At 55.5% G+C, this 20,000-nt stretch overlaps 6 protein-coding genes across 6 annotated transcripts in view; 4 read left to right on the top strand and 2 right to left on the bottom strand.

The window, feature by feature from the left end:
* PTSG_04962 (uncharacterized protein) overlaps nucleotides 1-1,317 on the top strand; it is a 4,558-nt gene extending 3,241 nt beyond the window's left edge. The window contains exons 9-11 of the mRNA XM_004994221.1: nucleotides 1-538; nucleotides 806-887; nucleotides 1,084-1,317. The exon at nucleotides 1-538 is cut by the window's left edge and continues 357 nt beyond it. Coding sequence (XP_004994278.1) covers nucleotides 1-538; nucleotides 806-887; nucleotides 1,084-1,176 — 713 coding nt within the window. The 3' untranslated portion in view covers nucleotides 1,177-1,317. The remainder of the gene's footprint in view (nucleotides 539-805; nucleotides 888-1,083) is intronic.
* Nucleotides 1,318-2,256: 939 nt separating this feature from the next.
* On the bottom strand, nucleotides 2,257-7,638 carry PTSG_04961 (AGC/NDR protein kinase). The gene is made up of 5 exons (XM_004994220.1): nucleotides 6,768-7,638; nucleotides 4,607-6,082; nucleotides 3,912-4,354; nucleotides 3,285-3,504; nucleotides 2,257-2,996 (listed from the first exon to the last, which is right to left on the bottom strand). Exons 1-5 carry the CDS (start codon nucleotides 6,900-6,902, stop codon nucleotides 2,769-2,771), a joined length of 2,502 nt encoding a protein of 833 aa, XP_004994277.1. The 5' UTR covers nucleotides 6,903-7,638; the 3' UTR covers nucleotides 2,257-2,768.
* A 1,463-nt stretch (nucleotides 7,639-9,101) lies between these two features.
* PTSG_12228 (uncharacterized protein) lies at nucleotides 9,102-10,181 on the top strand. The gene is made up of 3 exons (XM_004994219.1): nucleotides 9,102-9,145; nucleotides 9,320-9,415; nucleotides 9,702-10,181. The coding sequence occupies exons 1-3, from the start codon at nucleotides 9,137-9,139 to the stop codon at nucleotides 9,855-9,857; spliced, it is 261 nt and encodes an 86-aa protein (XP_004994276.1). The 5' UTR covers nucleotides 9,102-9,136; the 3' UTR covers nucleotides 9,858-10,181.
* On the bottom strand, nucleotides 9,951-12,210 carry PTSG_04960 (glyoxalase/bleomycin resistance protein/dioxygenase). Its single transcript, XM_004994218.1, has 7 exons — nucleotides 11,905-12,210; nucleotides 11,582-11,634; nucleotides 11,385-11,409; nucleotides 11,080-11,185; nucleotides 10,762-10,828; nucleotides 10,504-10,599; nucleotides 9,951-10,141 (listed from the first exon to the last, which is right to left on the bottom strand). The coding sequence occupies exons 1-7, from the start codon at nucleotides 12,197-12,199 to the stop codon at nucleotides 10,103-10,105; spliced, it is 681 nt and encodes a 226-aa protein (XP_004994275.1). The 5' UTR covers nucleotides 12,200-12,210; the 3' UTR covers nucleotides 9,951-10,102.
* Nucleotides 12,211-12,217: 7 nt separating this feature from the next.
* On the top strand, nucleotides 12,218-16,885 carry PTSG_04959 (uncharacterized protein). Its single transcript, XM_004994217.1, has 6 exons — nucleotides 12,218-12,392; nucleotides 12,695-12,864; nucleotides 12,969-13,410; nucleotides 13,776-14,063; nucleotides 14,312-14,558; nucleotides 14,783-16,885. The coding sequence occupies exons 5-6, from the start codon at nucleotides 14,336-14,338 to the stop codon at nucleotides 16,630-16,632; spliced, it is 2,073 nt and encodes a 690-aa protein (XP_004994274.1). The 5' UTR covers nucleotides 12,218-12,392; nucleotides 12,695-12,864; nucleotides 12,969-13,410; nucleotides 13,776-14,063; nucleotides 14,312-14,335; the 3' UTR covers nucleotides 16,633-16,885.
* Nucleotides 16,886-17,032: 147 nt separating this feature from the next.
* The window catches only part of PTSG_04958 (uncharacterized protein), a 3,024-nt gene continuing 56 nt past the window's right edge, over nucleotides 17,033-20,000 (top strand). The window contains exons 1-11 of the mRNA XM_004994216.1: nucleotides 17,033-17,195; nucleotides 17,370-17,444; nucleotides 17,588-17,639; nucleotides 17,915-17,974; nucleotides 18,126-18,223; nucleotides 18,437-18,491; nucleotides 18,637-18,712; nucleotides 18,934-18,987; nucleotides 19,295-19,373; nucleotides 19,533-19,616; nucleotides 19,824-20,000. The exon at nucleotides 19,824-20,000 is cut by the window's right edge and continues 56 nt beyond it. Of these exons, the coding sequence (XP_004994273.1) occupies nucleotides 17,073-17,195; nucleotides 17,370-17,444; nucleotides 17,588-17,639; nucleotides 17,915-17,974; nucleotides 18,126-18,223; nucleotides 18,437-18,491; nucleotides 18,637-18,712; nucleotides 18,934-18,987; nucleotides 19,295-19,373; nucleotides 19,533-19,616; nucleotides 19,824-19,991 (924 nt within the window). The 5' untranslated portion in view covers nucleotides 17,033-17,072 and the 3' untranslated portion in view covers nucleotides 19,992-20,000. The remainder of the gene's footprint in view (nucleotides 17,196-17,369; nucleotides 17,445-17,587; nucleotides 17,640-17,914; nucleotides 17,975-18,125; nucleotides 18,224-18,436; nucleotides 18,492-18,636; nucleotides 18,713-18,933; nucleotides 18,988-19,294; nucleotides 19,374-19,532; nucleotides 19,617-19,823) is intronic.

Raw genomic sequence — 20,000 nt, 5'->3', positions numbered from 1 at the left:
CGCGCGGCGGAGGATTTGGGTCGCTCACGTCTGAAGACGATGACGACAGCTTGGCGGAGGAAGTGGATGAGGAGGAGCTCAGCGTTGGCAGTCACTCGTCACAGCGCAGTGCAGGCAGCATCAGCCACCGCAGCAACAGGAGCGACAGAAGCAACAGGAGTGTGCGCAGCCATGGCAGTCGTGGCGGCCGTCGCCGTGCAAGCGACAGCAGCGCTGGTGGTGGTGGTGGTGGTGGTGGTGGTGGTAGTGATGGTGAAGAGAGCGCTGGCAAGAGCGATGGCAGTCTCCACCCGAGCGAAGACGCGCGGCGCTTGCAAGAGATCAACGAGCGATTGGCACAGCTTGAAGGCAAGCGGCGCGTTGGCCCGATAGCTGACGCTGGCAGCGACGGTCGACGTGGAAGTGGTGGCGGTGATGGTGGCGATGACGACTTTGCTGCGCTGAGAGACGATGGTGGTGATGAAGATGATGGCGAGAAGACTCCTGTTCCAGATGCTGACAATGAATACGACTACGAGCAGGACTTTGAGGAGCCATCGTAAGCATTTGCATCTGTGTGTGTGTGTTTGTGTTTGGGTGTGTGCGTGCGTGCGTGTGCGTGTGCGTGTGTGTGTGCGTGCGTGCGTGCGTGCGTGTGTGTGTGTGTGCGTGCGTGCGTGTGGGTGTGTGTGTGTGTGTGGGTGTGGGTGTGGGTGTGTGGGTGTGGGTGTGGGTGTGGGTGGGTGTGGAAGCGCTTTCCTGGAGGAGCAACGTCACTGTTGCAACAATCCTTACACGTAATGTGCCATGCTGCCCTTGCTTGCAGTGATGTCTCCGAGGAGATTGTGACGGATGATATTTCAGAGCATTTCTCCGACCTCTCCATCAGCCACGGCCCGGATTCACATGTATGTACACATCTGATGCACTGAACGTTCTTGGGTTCGCCTGTTCTTCCTGTGTTGTGTTTGCCGGTTTGCCCGGGAGCATGGCCGTTTTTTGCTCTTTGCTCCTGTTACACCCAACACACACACACACACACACACACACACACACACACACACACACACACACACACACACACACACACACACACGCACGCAGGAGCCACGCTCTGATGTGTCTGCGGTGACAGAGGACTTTTCCGTGGATTCCAACGTGAGCGCATCAAACCTCCTCTTCTACAAGAAGGCGTGAAGCACCCACATCCATCTCCATGCAACCCTTCACCCACTTTTGTCATACATTCATACCCGCATTGCCTTTCATTCCCGCCCCTTCCAACGTACCCGCACTCCCACTTCTTCTGCGATTCTTCCTTTCAAGTGGTCAACTTTGAACTGCATTAAAATTGCATCTTGTATGAAGAAGCTTGGAGTCACTCATGATCACAATACCAGAGCGAACGTAGCCAGTCCCAAAAACCAAAATCACGTTTCACACACATTCCACGCATGAGAAAGACAGCACAATGCCATGAAATGACGTGACAGCGAGTGATGACACCAAGACGAGCGAAGAGAAGCGAAATAGCGAATGTCACGCGAGAGCACACAGAAACAACGACAAATACGCTGGCCAATGCTCCTCATTGTCGCCGCATTGGGTATGACAATTCAACGCTGCCTTGCTGTTGTGGTTCGCTGAATCCATCCCTGTGCTCTGCCGTTGTGTGCTCGCCCACCTGCTCACACCACGCACCCTCTCTTGTGGTCACCACCATCCTTATCATTACAATGCGTGGCCTTTTGCGTCTCACCACCACCACCACAACCACCATTATCAGTTGCGCTGTCCATCGCCATTCCCCATCTTGGGCTCATCATCAGCCTCATCGGTGCGGTGGAACAACACTCTCCTGTCCTGCACAGCAGTGATTTGGTCTTTGTTACGTGGACTGTGTTTGTGACTTCACTTCACCAAGCACAGCGCTTACATTCACACACACACACACATTCACACACACACACACACACACACACACACACACACACACACACACACACACACACACACACACACACACACACACACACACGCCACGCTCTGATGTGTCTGCGGTGACAGAGGACTTTTCCGTGGATTCCAACGTGAGCGCATCAAACCTCCTCTTCTACAAGAAGGCGTGAAGCACCCACATCCATCTCCATGCAACCCTTCACCCACTTTTGTCATACATTCATACCCGCATTGCCTTTCATTCCCGCCCCTTCCAACGTACCCGCACTCCCACTTCTTCTGCGATTCTTCCTTTCAAGTGGTCAACTTTGAACTGCATTAAAATTGCATCTTGTATGAAGAAGCTTGGAGTCACTCATGATCACAATACGCAGAGCGAACGTAGCCAGTCCCAAAAACCAAAATCACGTTTCACACACATTCCACGCATGAGAAAGACAGCACAATGCCATGAAATGACGTGACAGCGAGTGATGACACCAAGACGAGCGAAGAGAAGCGAAATAGCGAATGTCACGCGAGAGCACACAGAAACAACGACAAGGAACAAGAGAAAGGGTGAAGTGTGTGTGTGTGTGTCAATGTCAACTGTTGGTTCGTTCGAGTATGCGACAGCGCACGGCGCTTGGCAAACGATGGGAGGGGCAGGGGAAGGGAAAGACGAGGGGAAAGGGGGGGGGGGCGATTATCCGAGACTACAAATCATGTCAGCAACAACAACATTGAACAACGACGCGTGAGCAGGGCGAGCCAGGGGTGGAACAACACACCACCCTGCTGTCACATCACCAATACCAGCAGCACCCCACGCAGCACGACAACTATCAAGTTCAGGAGGGGTTGGTCCAGAAGCGGCGGAAGTTGAAGTACTTGAAGAGGTACTGGTTGTCCTCAAGCATCTGCGAGAGTTCGGGCGTCTCCGGCTGCTCTGGCGGCGGCGGCGGGGCGCGCTGCGCTGCCTGGTTGAAGCAGCTCACGTCGTCGTCGCTACTCAGCTCGGGGATGAACGGTGGCTCGTTCGTCCGGTCCCACGCAACGTCCTGGAAGAAGGGGTGCTCCTGGTGGTGGTGGTGGTTGGACGGGAAGGGACAACGGAAGAAGGGTTTGGGATGAGTGCCACGGTACACAAAGCCAAGTGGACGAAGTTACAACTGCACCTGACATCTCAACACAAACTCCTTCCCTCATGTTACAACAGCAGCAACCATGCAAACAGCAACAACAACAACAACAACAACAACAACAACAACAACAACAACAACAACAACAACAACAACAAAAACAACAACAACAACCACCACTGCCACGAAGACCAACAATCACCACACCACCCGCTTTCGCTGTACCTGGATTTCGCGGACGCCGTTCTTTGTGCCGAGGCGCTCTGGGACGTCGCAGCAGAGGCGCATGATGAGGTCCTTTGCGGCCAGGCCAAAGTGGGCCGTCTGCGGGATCTTGAGCGTGGTGCGCCAGTTGACCACCTTCTCCTTGGTGTGGTCGGGTGACGACCCAACAAACGGCGGATAGCCAACCAGCATCTCGTACAGGATCACGCCCAGCGACCACCTGCATCAGGAGGAAGAGGAGGAGGAGGAGGAAGAGGAGGAGGAGGAGGAAGAGGAGGAGGAGGAGGAGGAGGAGGAGGAGGAGGAGGAGAAGGAGGAGGAGGAGGAGAAGGAGGAGGAGGAGGAGGAGGAGGAGGAGGAGGAGGAGGAGGAGGAGGAGAAGGAGGTTAGGTTGGCTGTGAGTGCACAGGCACATGTGCATGGTCGGTGCAAAACCAAACATGCAACACGAAATCGACACAAACGCACACAAGTACAGAACAGCAGAAGCACAGGAGCAGAGTAGCGACTAAACAAACAAACAGAGCAAATAAAGTAAAAAAAAAAAACACACACAGAGCGAAATAAACAAACAAGCCAAGCAAATAACAAACACACAGAGCAAACAAAGCAAGAAGCACGACGTACCAGTCACAGCAGTGGTTGTAGCCGCGGCGGCTGAAGACCTCTGGGGCAATGTAGTTTGGCGTGCCGACAAGCGAGTGCGCCATGGAGCGGGCGTGGTGCTCCTGCACGAGCCGCCGCCGCGCGCACGCCGCCTGTGCCCACTCGGGACACGAGCAGATGACGGAGCACGTGCATTCCGTCTCAAATTCGCGCAGAAGCGGCTCGGCGGTGCCGTTGTAGTAGCTGCTGTCGTGCTTGAAGCGAAACGTGGTGCACAGGCCAAAGTCCGTCAGCTTGATGTGCCCGCTGGCGTCAATGAGGACGTTGTCGGGCTTGATATCGCGGTGGATAAAGCCGAGCGCATGCACGGAGGAGACGGCCATGACGAGCTCCGCCAGGTAAAAGCGAGCAACGCTCTCGGGGAAGTAGCCCGCGCTCATCAGCAGGCTCATCAGATCCCCGCCCTGGTCAGGAGTTGGAAGAGGCGAGACGGGTGTGAGGCAAGCGGGCGTGAGCGGAGGCGAATTTGTTGATACAAGCATTCACACACGCACGGTCATTCATTCACACACAGACACAGACACAGACACAGACACAGACACGCACTCACACACACACATCACACACATCACACACATCACACACAGACACACAGACGCAAGCACACACTCACTCACACACACACACACACACACACAACAAGCATGGGAGCGTACTGGGACGTATTCCATGACAAAGTAGAGGTGTGTTCTGTCCTGGAGGGCGTAGAAGAGGCGGACAACCCACTCGTTGTCGGCGTCTGCGAGAATGTCGCGCTCCGCCTTTACGTGCGCGGCTTGCTCGTGCTGCAACACCGTCAGCTTCTTCATGCTCTTCATGGCGTACACAAAGTTGTTCTCGCGGCTGCGCACAAGTGACACCTCCCCAAACGCGCCGCGGCCGAGCGGGCTGATGCGGGTAAAGTCGTCCAGCATGATGGGCAGGCGGCACAGGCGCAGGTACTCAGACTCTTGCGCAATCAGCGCCGCTGCCACGCGCTGCCGCTGCGCGTCGCTCAGCCCCTGTTTCGCCATTTCTTCCTGCAGTTTTCGCTCGCGGAAGATGCGGGCGATGCGGCGCTTCTGCATGTAGTTGAAGTGCTGCTCGATGCAGAACTTGGCTGCAGTCGCCTTCTTTGCCGTCGCCGCAGACGCGCGCACGCTCGACGTGTCTGGCGGCGCAAGTGTCTGGGGCGTGTACAGTGGGGCATCGGCGTGGACAACAATGCTGTCTGTATAGCCGTGGTGGCAGCGACGTGCGTGTGCACTGGAGCTGGCGACGGATGGGGCTGCAGACGAGACTGTCGCGGTGGTGTCTGTGCTCGTGTCCATGGTGGGGGCGGAGGAGGCGCCAGAGGACATGGACGAGTGCATGGGCATGGATGACGGAGCAGCAGGCGACCACTGGCCATACACCGGCTCCTGACCCATCCTATAGCCCACCGCCCCAGACATGGCCGCATGTGCTGGGTGGCGGTGTTGTTGTTGGTGCTGGTGAAAGTGGAGGCGATTGCTGTGGTCATGGTGGTGCTGACAGTGATCGTCGTCATTGCCGTCATCATCGTCATCATCATCATCGTCGTCGTCATCGCCATCATCTCGTGCGTCCATGGTGTCGTCGACGGTTTGATAGTGATGGTGTTCAAAAGCTTTCGGGCACACATCGTCCTCCTCAGCGACAGGCATCAACCCAGCATACACGTGGTGTTGCTGTTGCTGTTGCTGGTGGTGCTGGTGTGGAAACAATGTGGAAGCGTGCGGGGAGGGTGATGTGTGCGATGCGGACAGGGAGGGGGCGGATGCGGGCGACGATGCCGATGTGCGGGATGCGCGCGTGTGTTCCTGCGGCAGCGTCGAGGATCGTCCTGCTGCCACGCCGCGCTCAAGCTGCGCCGTGCGGTCGGTTGGCAGCGGCATGGGCTGCACGCGCGGCAGCGGATATGTGGTGACGTGGTCCAGCTTCTGCTGCATGCGCTGCATCACGGCCTCCATGACCTGCATGTCGCGCTTGCGCTGCTTGCTGCGCAGGGCAAACGAGGGGCGGCGGATCTGGGGGATGGTCTTCATGGCTTGCGTCATGGCCACGATGCCTTGCTCAAGATGCGTCTCGAATGTGCACTGCGGCGCCTGTTCCACCACCTGGCTGGCAATGGACTGCATGTGTGTGTGTGTGTGTGTGTGTGTGTGTGTGTGTGTGTGTGTGTGTGTGTGTGTGTGTGTGTGTGTGTGTGTGTGTGTGTGTGTGTGTGTGTGTGTGTGTGTGTGTTGGTAGTTTGGGGGTTGGTTGGGTGAGTGACAGCGCAGCAATCGTTTCTGGAAAAGGAGAGGGGACCGAGAACCACCACCACACATATGCCAGAGCAAGGTGCATGCAGTGGTGATCACTCGTACATACAGAGGCGAGAGCGCGCAAACACACAGACACAAAGGCGCATACACGCACACGCACACACACACACACACGCACATAGAGGCACATACACGCAAACACACACAGACACACACAAACACACACACACACACACACACACACACACACCATGTCGACTAGAGGAGCACACGTAATTAATGAGTTTGTTGCTATATACTTAACTATGTCACGAGATTTGTGCTAGGTCAGCCTCACCGCTTGCCGAAACATCGAACGCTGGTAGTCTGGTCCTAAGTTATGTAACTCTGACTTGGCGTAATCCAAACTCATCCATGAACGAGACTGACTGTGAAGCGATTTGCGAGACTGCGCCATACACGCAACAACACACAGACACACACAACACAACAACACACACACACACACACACACACACACACACACAAAGACAACACCCCATGTGCAGACCTTATCGATGCCGACTCTGTAGAGACGGTCAATGCGCTTCTTGATGGAGCGTGGCGAGGGCGGCGGGAGATCCGAGTGTGTGTTGATTAATGACAGCGAGGGCGTGTGCCGTTGCCCAGCCTCCGAGGCCTGCATGGCGGCGGTGGCGGTGGCCTTGATGGCGGGTACCTGGACCGTGGTGGGGTGTGGAAGTTGTCACGAGCGGCTGCAGTCGCCCAATGCCAACACCAAAGCAAGTGCGCTTTGTTTCGTGCCTGGACGCACGCACACGCACACGCACACGCACACGCACAAGCAGGCGGCCGCGGCGGCGAAGGAGAAAGTGGAAGGGCGAGGCGAGCAATTGAGGGTGGAGGAACAGTCGTTGTGAGCGAGCTGGCCGGCTGACTAGCTGGCTGGCTGGTTTCCGTTTGTTTGGCTGGCCTTTGTTTGTGCTTGTGGCGGCGCGACGGTTGCCACTGGTGTGCCTGACTTGTTGCTGGTGGTGGTGTTGGTGATGATGGTGGTGTTGCCACTGCTGTTGTTGTGCGGGCGGGGCTTTGGGTCAACTCGTGGATGAATTGGCTGAGATTGGATTGGATTGATGGAGTTGGATGGATGGATGGACTGGTGCAGTGTTCGGATTGTCAGTGAGCCGAGCCAATGCCAGGCAGGAATCAGCACTCAAAAGCGGCTGCGATCAATGAATGGAACGGTGCGCGGCAATGGTAGGGGAGTTTGCGCGCGCGCGCGTGTGTGTGATGTGCTGCAACGGAACTCGAAGCACGGGTCGCGCACGTGTGTGGGGGGACGTGTGTAGGGGGACGTGTGTAGGGTGTCGGCAAACGATGGCTGCCGTTGGTGTTGCTGCTGCTGCTGCTGCTGCTGCTGCTGCTGCTGCTGCTGTTGTTGTTGTTGTTGTTGTTGTTGTTGTGGCGATGGTGATGAGACGGGTGATGGTTCGTGAAAAATGGATGATGGGAAGTGAGCGGGCGTGTGTAGGTCGCTAGGAGGAGAAGAGAAGGGGGAAAACAACGAACAGTGTGTTGATTGGAGTGTGCGGTGCGCGCGCACACACACACAATGGATTGGAATGACACAAGAGGGAGGGTGCGTGTGTGTGTGTGTGTGTGTGTGTGGATGTGTGCGTGTGCGTGTGTGTATGCGTGCGTGGGTGCGTGTATGCGTGTGCGTGCCACTCAAACAGGGAAACCAAGGTAGGCGACACGAACAATCAATGTCATGGCAAACTGACCTTGTGTGTAGGAAGACCAACAATGGCGAGTGTTGTTGGTGTTGGTGTTGGTGGTGGTGGTGGTGGGATGGGCGGCAAACAATGCGGCTCAAATGGGAATGGGGTGTGTGCGTGTGTGTGTGTGGTGTGGGAAGGGGGCAGAAGAGGAAAGGGAACTGGGGGTGGGTGGAAGGAGACAAAGAGGCGATATGGCGTGTCGCGGGTGGGTCACAACCTCCAACCAATCAAGACTATTGTGTGTGTGTGTGTGTTGTGTGTATGTGTGTGTGTGTGTGTGTTTGTGTGCACTCGTGGCCAAGAGAACCAAACAAACAGACGACACACGGAATAAACACAAGACACGCAACCAATTGTTGAATGCAAGCAACCCAGCCAGTGTTTAAAGAAGAGCAACGGGTGTGTGGTTGGGAGCAAGTGAACCCCTACACGCGCAAGTCGGAGAGTTTGAGGGTTTGGGAACCCTTATGAGCACAGGGTTGGTTGGAATGTGCTGCGTGTGCCTCGTGTGTCACGCTTTCGCACGCGCGGCAGCGGGGGGAGGGAAGCAAGGACAAAAAAAAAAACAAAGCCAATAAGGGCGAGAGGGAGCAGCGCACAGCAGAGCCGAGAAAGGAAACGGTGGCAGCAGTGCTTTGTTTGCTTGCGCTGCTTGCTGTGCTTTCTTGCTCGCGCGGTCGGTCGGGCAATTGTGGGGGTGTGGCTGAGCAACCACCCAAAGTTGCAAGGCAACGCCAGCCAACCAAGAGAAGCGAAGCGAGCGAAGGCAACGACAAAAACAAAACAACCAAAACAAAACAAAATAGAACAACGTGCGTGTGTGTGGGGCATTGATTCGCGGCAGAGAAACTCGAGCAACGACTTGGTCGGAATGTGTGTCACACACACACACGCACGCACGCACGCTGAGCAGCAGCACGCCAACAATGCCACTGCTGCCCAACCAAGGAAGGAGCGATTGTTTGCTTTTGCACACCTGCATCCATTGGAAGAAACTGTGAAGATGCCCACAAAATATCAGCCGTCCCGGATGATGGCGAAGCGGAGCGAATTCGGGCGAATGCGACGACGAAGTACTTTGGAAAACAAACAGCACAAATTGACGACTGAGTAACGACGACAAGCGACAGCCGGAAACATGAGCGAGGTCGTTGACTGTTGTGGATGGACGGATGGATGGATGGATGTGGGTGGTTGCAAACTGGCTGGGATGTGGGTACCCACCCCTCCCACCACACACACTCATGCACACACACATATGCACACACACACTCATGCACACACACACACTCATGCACACACAAACACACACAAATTGCAGTCGAACAAGGCCTCTGCTGGCACCTCCAGTGCAAGCATCCCCATGGTGATTCCAAAGCAAGGACCAGTGTATTCACAACCAAACGTCAAAGCACCGGTGCGTGCATGCGTGTGTGCGCGCGCGTGTGTAAACATGTATGTATGCACTTGAACGTGAACGTGTGTGTGTGTGTGTGTGTGTGTGCTTGAACGTGAACATGTGTGTGTGTGCTTGAACGTGAACATATGTGCGTGAGTGTGCATCTTCAACCCACCTGCCATGCCTGCCGACTCGCCTGAGATCGCTTCGTTGTTGGATTGTTGGTGACACCTGCCATTACAACCTGTCACCCTTCTCAAACCTACCTACGCCCACTTGTTTCGTTGCTGACACCTACAACCAGGTCATGTGCAAGCCAAAGATCATGACACTCAAGTCTGCGGCGCTGCTGAAACAGGAGGAGACGGCCAAGCAGGCGCAACAAGGCCGCCCAACGACGGGCGCACCCGCAGCAGAAGAAGAACAGCACGAACAGCATCACGAGTACGGCTACGCATAGCCGCAACCGCAGCGCCGAAAACAGGGGAACCATGATTTGTTGTTGACGTGGCCGCCCCTGATGCATGCGTTCGCTGTGGCTTGCTTGCTTGGTGGTGTTGTTTGGTTGTTTACTTGGCACGCAGCCACGACCGGGCACTTGCTGCCATTGCCGTGACGGTTTTTGAGGACAAACCCGAAGTGGGGTGAGGTGAGGGGTTAACGAAACGTGCAGCATCATTTTGGTGTGCGCTGCCTGTTTGCAGTTCACTGCTTCTGGAACAAGTAAGTGGGGTTGCGCATTGCCTGAGGATAATAAATGAACCACATAAAGACACAAAGCAAGCGTGGGTGTATGAGTATGAGCGCATGTGTCAGTAAATGAGTGGGTATAGAAGTAGGGTTGGTGTTGAGAGATCTCACAAGCAAAACACAACAGAGTCACATCACACACAACCAACAGAGGCGGATAGACAGACACACAGCCACGTGCATGCACGCACGCACGCACAAACACGCACGCACGCACGCACGCACGCACGCACACACACACACGCACACATACACACACAGACGCACGCACACACACACACACACACACACACGCACACATACACACACAGGCGCACGCACACACACACACACATACACACGCACAACGTTCACACCTTGAACTCGAGGTTGTTGCCGCTGGGGTCCTTGAAGAACATGGTCTTCTGCTCGCCGGCCAGCCCAGGAAAGCGCACGTGCGGCTCAATAATAAACTGCAGCCCCACAACAAACGTGCGCACACAAGATAGAGTGAGCTGGTTGATGCCGCACGTGGGCGAAGAAGAAATGAAAAAGAAAACAACGCAAGCAAACGGAAACAAAGACAACAGCAACCAGATGCAAGTAGTGGGGGCATGAGCAGCACGTGAGAACACCTTCACATTGTGCTGCTTGAGGCGCTCGGCAAGGCGGTCAAATCCCTCCCAGGACAACACAGCCCCACTTGCACACGCGGCAGGTGATTGGATGCAAGCAGAAAGCGCAATGATATGGCCGTCAGATGAGTGCAGAAGGCGGCAACATTCGAACACGCCACGTGCTCTCAGCGATTCACATTGAAACGAGCAACAAGCATGCGCACAAAAGCACACGAACAAAAGCACGCGCACAAAAGCACGCACACAAAAGCACGCACACACTCACTTACACGCGCACACAAACACACAAACACACAAACACACACAATCACTCACAAGTGAGGAACTGGAACGTCGTGGCCGTCGACCGGGTTAAAATGGTCCTTGGGGAGACTGTCGGAGCGGTGGGCCACAATCTGGTGCCCAAAGAAGTTGTAGTCAACTACAAAACCCAAAAGTTCAGCAATCAGCACTGTAAATGAGAGGTGTGGCAACGCATTCAGTCACACAAGCAATCATGTGTACCCACGCGCTAAAAGCACCCGCGACGCACAACCAAAGCAATGACTCAAGCAAAGCAATCACTCAACTACGTGCAGACATGAACCCTCGCGTTCGCATTCACTCATTCGCTCGCTCACCCCAATCGTCAGCAGAGCGGCCCTCCTGAAGAACAGCAGAGGCATCCAACAAGGCACACCACGGTTGGCATGAGCAAGTTGAAACCAAGCAAGTTGAAACCAAGCAACCAGTGGCACAACACGGTTGGCATGAACAAAACCAAGAAAACACAACGACGCTTGAAATGAAGATGTGCTTTGTCACATTGAGCTCGTACCTCGAGGCCAAGCACGCCGCCGTAGAATTCCCTCGCAACATTCACATCGTGCACTGGCAACCGCGCAGGGATCACAAAAGAAGTGCCAACGCAAAACGCATGTCAGCGCGAGCCGCAACTGTCACGCATGCACAGACAGACAGAGAGAGACAGAGAGACAGAGAGACAGAGAGACAGAGAGACAGAGAGAGACAGAGAGAGAGAGAGAGATGTACGAAAGCATGCGCACATTCACACACACACATACACACACATACACACACATACACACACACACACAAAAGTGCAAAAACATGTCCACACACACATCTGCATGTGCGAACCTGGGAAAGCGTGGTGAAAGGGTGGGATGTCGGTGTTCCCAGTGGCTGGCGGCGACACAAAGGCCTTCCAATCTGCATCACTGCCACTGCTGCTTTCCTGTTTGCTCATGGCCGCTGTGCTGTGCGCGTGAATGCGACGTCTTTGTTCCTGCTGCTGATTCAACGAACACACGATCGAGTGCAATCGTGGCTGGAGCACTTGCGCTGTCGATACCCGACCTTGACACGCACGAATCACACCACTGTTGAAGCTGAAGCTGAAGCAGGACGAGACATGGCACACACCACGAAGCATCGTCGTCCTCACAGTGCCGAAAATTGTCGGCGTCACCCTTTAATCTTCCCAACTTGCATCGAACAAATCAACACTGCTTCACGAACGACTGCCATCATCATCATCATCAGTGTCGCTGCGTGGCCTGCACAACGCCGAGTGAAGCTTGTGGCCAGGGATCACCCATACGCTTAGCTGCCACACGCCCGACCACGTGAGTGACGCTGGTTCGCTCGTGCGTATGTGTGTGCGTGTGTGTGTGTTCGTGTGTGTGTGTGTGTGTTTTTGTGTTTGTGTCTCGCTTACGCGCTGGGAGTTCGGAACTGGACATGCGCGCACACACACACACACATACACACACACACACACATACACACACACACACATACACACACACGCACACACACACACGCACACACTTGTCTCTGCTAGTGTGCTGGTGGTAATGCAGGCGTTTGCTGCGGTACTGTTCTCACGGTGCTCACGCACACTTTGTTTGTGGCGTGAACATCTCAGGTGTGCCTGGTTCGCGGTCAATGACGGTAGCTAAATCAACATTCGCTACAAGTGTGCGCTAAGGAAACGCCCTGGATGTCGCAACTAGCAAGCAAGAAGCGCACACTCGCGGACATGCTGTAACGTGTGCTGTACCATGTGCAGCCTGGCTCCAGCACTCACCCGTAGCGGTAAGCACATGCATGATTCATCACAAACACTTCTGTTGGGTTTTGCCACATACACCGGTGATTACATGCCATACTCATTTCCTTCCTCCCCCCCCCTTGCATAGCGAGAAAGCGAGGCAGTGAGACAATGAGACAATGAGAAGCAGAACCCCGTAACATGCAGCTCCATGCCCTCAAGCGCGCAACATACACGTGCGCGCGCAGCAATCCTCGCCTCTCAACACCTCAACCTTAATCTTCGTGCCACCGTTCAACAACCTCATGCTGGTTTGCAGCAGCACTCGTGCTGCAACACAGTAGTTCTTCCCTCCTACACCCTGTTTCCATTTGATGGAGACTCTTCACTTGGTGTATGGAGGCCCCGAAAGCATAAGCGTCTGTGCCTGAGCAGTTGCGCCTTCACATGCAGTCACAACCGGGTTGGCTTTCGTTGATGCCGAGGCACACGCCACGCCGCCATGCATTTTGCTCATCATGGCTCTCAAGAACCACGTTGGCACCAACATGCACTCAACTGCCAGCCACCTGATGTCGCCAAGCAAGTCGGTATGTGCTACGATTGCAGTCTTTGCGCACGCCACACAACACAACCACAAACCACGCATTCGTGCGTATTCGTGTTGTGGACTTGGTTGCTTGGTTACCTTGTTGCTTTGTGGCTCGATTGCGTGGTTGCTTGGTTGCTTGGTTGGGCGCGCCGTATTCGCGCCAACCTCATTGGCCCCAACACCCAAAACCGTTGCGTCCGTGTCACGCCAATAGCATTTTTTTTTCCTTTCGCGCCACATGGTACCTCACCCACACGCTTTCTCTGTTGTGCTGTGTTGTGTTGTGCGCGCCATCGCTTTCTTGCTGCATGTGTGTGTGTGCGTATGTGTGTCTGTGTGTGCACATCTGCTACTTTTGTTCAGGGACGCTAGTGTGTGCGGTCGTTCATTTTCTCTGTAGCACCAGCACTCCTCGTCCGCCCGAGAACCACACGTTCACCTGAACAACATTACCATCTCAGCCTCCGTCCTGCCACTACCTGCAACCGACTACACCCGTCCTCCCCCCTCTCCTCTTCCACCTGCTCACTGTCCAATCCAAGCAAGCAACACGTCAGCACGTCCAGATCACCACCAAATCCCTCGCTGCTCTCGTTTCTGTTGCCCGGTTTCCACTCTTCAGTCTTCGACGAACCCTTCTGCCCGCTTCTTGTATGTGGTCTCGCACATGTGCATGTATGCATGCACGCATGCATCCATATCTGCTGTTGGCTACCGCCTTTTCGCGTGCACTGCGCCACCCGTACCACCCTGTTGCCCGCCTGTGACCATGTCTCCTGTCTGCCGGATAGTCTCCTGCCCACGCAAGTGCTTCCTCATCATTTCATGGCCCAACACCCCCTTCAACATCATCACCACCACCACCACCACCACCACCATCATGATCATGGTTGCTACAGTCCTTGACCACCGCTACCGCCACCATGTCCTTCAACGCCGCCACCAACGACCGCTGCTGCAACGACAACGGCTGCGACAACTTCTGCCTCTGCGACGAATGCATGGTGCACGAAACGGACCACCACCAACAACAGCGACAGCAGCAGCGCTGCCGTCGTGATCGCTCTCGTGGTCGCCCCCGCTACCGCACGCGCGGCCGTCCGTGGACCAGGCAGCCACCACCTGTCAGCGAGCATGATGCGAGCGGTGAGACCCTTTGCGTGCACACACACACACACACACACACACACACACACACACACACACACACACACACACACACACACATCTGAACTTTGATATGCATGCATGCATGCATGCACACACACTCACACACACACTCTCTCTCGCACAAGCACATATGCACAAACTTTCTCGCTCACACACACACACATGCATGCATAAACGCATTCACATACACATATGTGCAGACTCCTCTGAAGGCGCCCAGGGAGTGCAGCCGGCACGACGGCCCGTGCGACAGCAGCAGCAGCCTCGCGTGCAGCCACCGTCACCGCCACAACCAAAGCCACAACGCAATCGCAAATCAACGGCCCGCGCACAGCAATCCACTGTTGCCGCTGCCGACAACAATGACGACAACAAGCGCAGTGGCGGTGGTGATGGCAGAGGTGAGGTGACGCGACGACGGCGGCGCACACGTGCCGGCCGCCCGCCTGTGCCGGATGGGCGCTCATCGCCAGCGTTCTTTGCATCGCAGCAGACAGATCAGCCAAGCGGAGCCGTGGATGATCTCGACATGGAGCTGCGGCCAACAGCGTCGTCGCCAGTGCTGCGTGCACCTTACACGCGTGACGCCCGTCGCGGTTGCGATGACAATGGAGAAGACGATGGCGGCATCGAGCCATGGCCCCTGAGGGTCCGCCGCGCAGAGCGCAGAGCAACAGGCGAAGCAAGCGCGCGAGACGATGACCTGCATGACGACCTCTGTGACCTGTTCGACCGGCGGCCCCGCTACCGCCCCCGCTTCCACCACAAGAACGACCCCACTTCCAGTGGAGACGGCCGCGTGGGCCGTATTGGCGTTCCTGCGACCACGACAACAGTTGATGTTGGCGGCAGCGCCCAGACCGATGATGGCGATGGTGGCGACGACGGCATAGGCAGGGATGGTGTGCTGTCCGTTATGCGCAAGCTGGGCGTGTTTGCACTGGAATCGGACGCGCAGAGCAGGCTGTCGCTCTGGAAAGCCCACGTCAGCGAGCGTGAGCTGTGGACCCAGGGCGTGCTTGGAGAAGTGTGCAGCAGCTTCGCCCACAGATACACGGCTCTCAGCAAGCACGACCGCGCACAGGCCATGAGGGCTGCAGCCAACATGCCTCGCTTGTCTGTCGACGACCCCTCCGTGGCGGCGTTTGTGGAAGCCATGTGGACCACGCTTGGCCCTGCAACCCACGCCAGCAAGGACACGCTGCCGGTTGGCGTTGCTGCTGCCGACACGGTGCCGCCGCTTTACGCGGCCGTTCGTCGGACACACGGAAACATGGCCACGCTCGTCAGGGCATATGCGCCGCACCAGTACGAGCACCGCCGCCATCATGGGCAGTTGGAAGCGCGCTGGCGCGAGCGGTGGCGGTATTCGTTCACGCTGGAGCAAGGCGGTGACGCGCGCGTGCTGATGAACGACGACATCACCTTCTGGTCCATCGTGCGCGCCGCCAACTCGCCACACACGCCGTGGCTGTTCCCGTTTCTGCTGCGGGGCGACCCGCCCTCGACGTGGGTGCTGCTTGACCTGGTTGCCCTTGTGATGTGGCTCATGCACTATGACCGGCGCAAGGTCAACGTGAAAGCGTACGACGTGCGTCCATTTGTCGGACTGGATGTCCTGGCGCAACTTGAGCGGCTGGAGGCGCCGGCACATCAAGGCGCTTTCCGACGCCTGGACACAGATGGGACCGATGCCATACTTGCGCTGCCGCCCACGCTGCATGACACGCATTGCAACAACAGCGACGGCGGCGACGCTGATGGTGAAGAGGACGTGTTTGTTGACGCCTTGGACGCGCTCACAGACGCGGCTGCAAACAAGAGCAGCAACAACAAGAGCAGCAAGCATCGCAACAGTAGCAGCAAAGGCATTGACATGATGGACATGGACACCTTCCTCGCCCTGCCCCCACTGGAACGCGCGTGCCTGTTCATTGGGGCCTTGGTGTTCCTGATCGCTCTGGTGCATGCGGCTATGGCGCTGCTTCTGCGCCTGGGTCAGGTGACACTGCAAGCCACGGGGTTTCTGGACGCCTGTTCACCCGTCTGACGAAGATTGCACAGGTTCTCACTGGGAATGGGGATGATGGAGGAGGATGAGGAAGAAGAACGGCGTGCCTTGCCCTGGGTTTGGTTGGGATCTTAATGTGTGCGCGTGTGTGTGTGCGTGTGTGTGTGTGTGTGCGTGCGCGCGTGTGGGGGGGGATGAGGGCGGTGGAGAGTCTGATGTTGTAGTGGTGTGACAACATACCGTGTCCTATTGCGTTGAACGTTTGCCAATGAAGACTGACCAAAGTGGAGAAGTGAGAGTAAGGAGGAGAAATGTACTTTGAGTTCATGCACACGCAGACACACACACACACACACACACACACACACACACACACACACGCACACACACACACACACACACCGTCGAAATTTGTGGATGTGATGCCCATTCTTCCCAACTTTGGCTGCCAATCACACACACAAACAAAAACAACAACGATGAGCGAGCTGTGCGAGGTTGGCAGTGCACAAAAGTGCTTTGGTGGGGTGTTGAAGCAGTTCTCGCATCACAGCGAGGTCCTCCACTGCACCATGACCTTCTCCATCTACTTCCCCAAGCAGGTTTGGTGGTATGGTGTCTCAAATAAAGCGAGTGTGTGTGTGTGTGTGTGTATGTGTGTGCATGTGTGTGCATGCGTGTCTGTCTGTTTGTCTGTCTGTGGTGATTGTGATTGCGGTGTTTGTGCGTGTGGAAGATGTGAGGTTCCATTTCTGACGTGAAACAACGCTCCACAGGCAACAAAGGAGTCAGTGCCGGTGCTGTACTACCTGTCAGACATTGGCTGCGATCACCTGACAGCAGCAAAAGAGGTATCGTACAAGAGCACACAAACCCTTTGCTGCTGCCGCAATCATAAACGTTGATTTCCTCACATGATGGGACTTGACCCACGAACTCTTAAACATACATGTACATGACATCACCCACACACATGTACCTGAACCATGTGCAGACTGGCGCACAGCGGTTCTGCACAGAGCACGGCATCGCCATGGTGTTTCCAGGTACGTTGAAACACTGCGCAGCTACATCGTGTATGTGTGTGTGTTTTTTTTTTTTTTTTTTTTTTTTTTTGTGTGTGTGTGTGTGTGTGTGTGTGTGTGTGTGTGTGTGTGTGTGTGTGTGTGGGTGTGGGTGTGTGTGGGTGTGGGTGTGGGTGTGGGTGTGTGGGTGTGGGTGTGTGGGTGTGGGTGTGGGTGTGTTTGTTTGCGGCATGTGGGTCTTCGTACTTTTTTTGACAGCGTTCATGGTCTTCTTCGTGCCCTTCAACGTCCTGCAGATACTGGACCCAGAAACACACCCATGCACGATGAGGGCTCAAATCAACAGCTGCTTGAAGGTTTGTATGCGTGTAGATCCTACCACGAGCTCGGTGAAACACAGCTGCAGTGAATATGTACACACACACACACACATATGTAACTAACACGTGCCCATCATCTCATCAAACACAAACACACGTACACACGCATGCAAACATTGCTGTCCAGGCGCCACGTTCGTGGCCAATGCCACCCACGAGGACTGGTCCATGCACTTCAACATGTTTTCCTATCTGACGGAAGAGCTCCCTGCCCTCATTGAATCGGTGCGAAGAAAGTTGTGTCGCTGTGCATGGATTGCGTGCGGCTCAACTGCGATTGTCTTCATGCATGTGTGTGTGTGTGTGTGTGTGTGTGTGTGTGTGTGTGTGTGTGTGTGTGTGTGTGTGTGTGTGGTACCAGCTGCAACATGATTTTGCCTTCATTCGCAGATTGGCCTTGCGCCTTCTCACATCCATCTGCGCGTACCTACCCCTCAGAGCTTTGATGTCACATCTGCCAAGAGCATCATGGGCCACGGCATGGGTGGACACGGTGTGTGTGCGTGTGTGTGTGTGTGTGTGTGTGTGTGTGTGTGTGTGTGTGTGTGCATGTGAATGTGAGCGGGCCGTATACGTGTGCATCGGTCACTGTTTTGCGCGGATGTCCAGGTTAACATTGCCGCGCTGCTTGATCACAGGTGCGCTCGTGTGTGCACTGAAGCGGCCCGAACTCTACGCCAGCGTGTCTGCTCTGGCTCCCATCTGTAACCCCAGGTTTGTTGAGCGAGCTGTCAGACCACTGCGTGAATGTGTGTGTGTGTGTGTGTTTGTGTGTAACGGAAGAGGTTCTGTTGCCGATCGACCCCGACCAATGCCCAAAGCATGCACACACACACCCGTCATACGCTATGCTGTTGTTGTGGTTTGTCCAGCTCACTGTTTTCCAACTTCCGTCCCGCTTTCCCATCGCTCGTGCGCCACTTTGATCATAACAGCGACGTGGCAGTCGGCAAGCGCGTGTTTGCGCAATACTTTGGTGAAGATGACAAGTAAGCGCTGCACACACACGCACGCACATACACACACACGCACGCGCGCGCGCACGCACACACACACACGCACACACACACACACACACACACACACACACACACACACACACACACACACACACACACACACACACACACACACACACGTGCGCGCGCAGCCATCCCCAGTCAACCACACGGGCTCTTGCGGCTGGCGAAACACACACACACACACACACCATACATTCAACAGCACACCTGTTGCTCATCATCACGTCTACCACGCATGCGTGTATGCATGTGTGTGTGTGTGTTTGTACATTAGGGCCGCGTGGCACCAGTGGGATCCCGTGCATCTAGTGCAGGGCTACATCGGACCCGAATTGCCAATCCTCATCGACCAGGTTGACGATGCGTTCCTGGTCTTGTGTTGGTGTGTGCTCGTGTGTCTGTGTCTGTGTCTGTGTGTCTGTGTCTGTGTGTGTGTGTGGATGAGAAGGCTGCAACGTTGCCGAACTGACGCCTCTGCGTGCCTGCTTCTGTCTGCATGCGCGTGCCATTAGGGCTCGGATGATCTATTCTACAAAACCAAGCAGCTGAGGCCCGATGCGCTCGTCCGGGCCAGCGCAACAAACCCGCTCATCTCGGTTCGTGATGACGTGTGTGTGTGGTGGTGGTGGTGGTGGTGATGGTGGTGCGTGTCTGTCTGTGGTATCCTCTGTGTTTATTCATCTGTGCCTGTGTTTATACATCTGTGCCTGTGTTTATACATCTGTGAGTGTGTGCGTGAGGGTATACTTTCCGGCTGATGACATGCATCACACAACACCATCCACCACGCGTGCACACTGCAGGTGGTGTTGCGGGTGCAGGATGGGTATGAGCACAGCCACTTTTTTGTGCAGACGTTTATGGATGATCACATTATGCTTCACGCCAACACGCTGGTGCCGCCACCAGACGATGACGACGACGGCGACGACGAAGACCAGGGTGACCGGGGCGAGGGTGGCAGTGATTAGTCGTTGCAA

Source organism: Salpingoeca rosetta (genome assembly GCF_000188695.1).
Source record: "Salpingoeca rosetta unplaced genomic scaffold supercont1.11, whole genome shotgun sequence".
Lineage (NCBI taxonomy): Eukaryota > Choanoflagellata > Craspedida > Salpingoecidae > Salpingoeca > Salpingoeca rosetta.
This window is presented reverse-complemented; position numbering and strand designations above follow the sequence as displayed.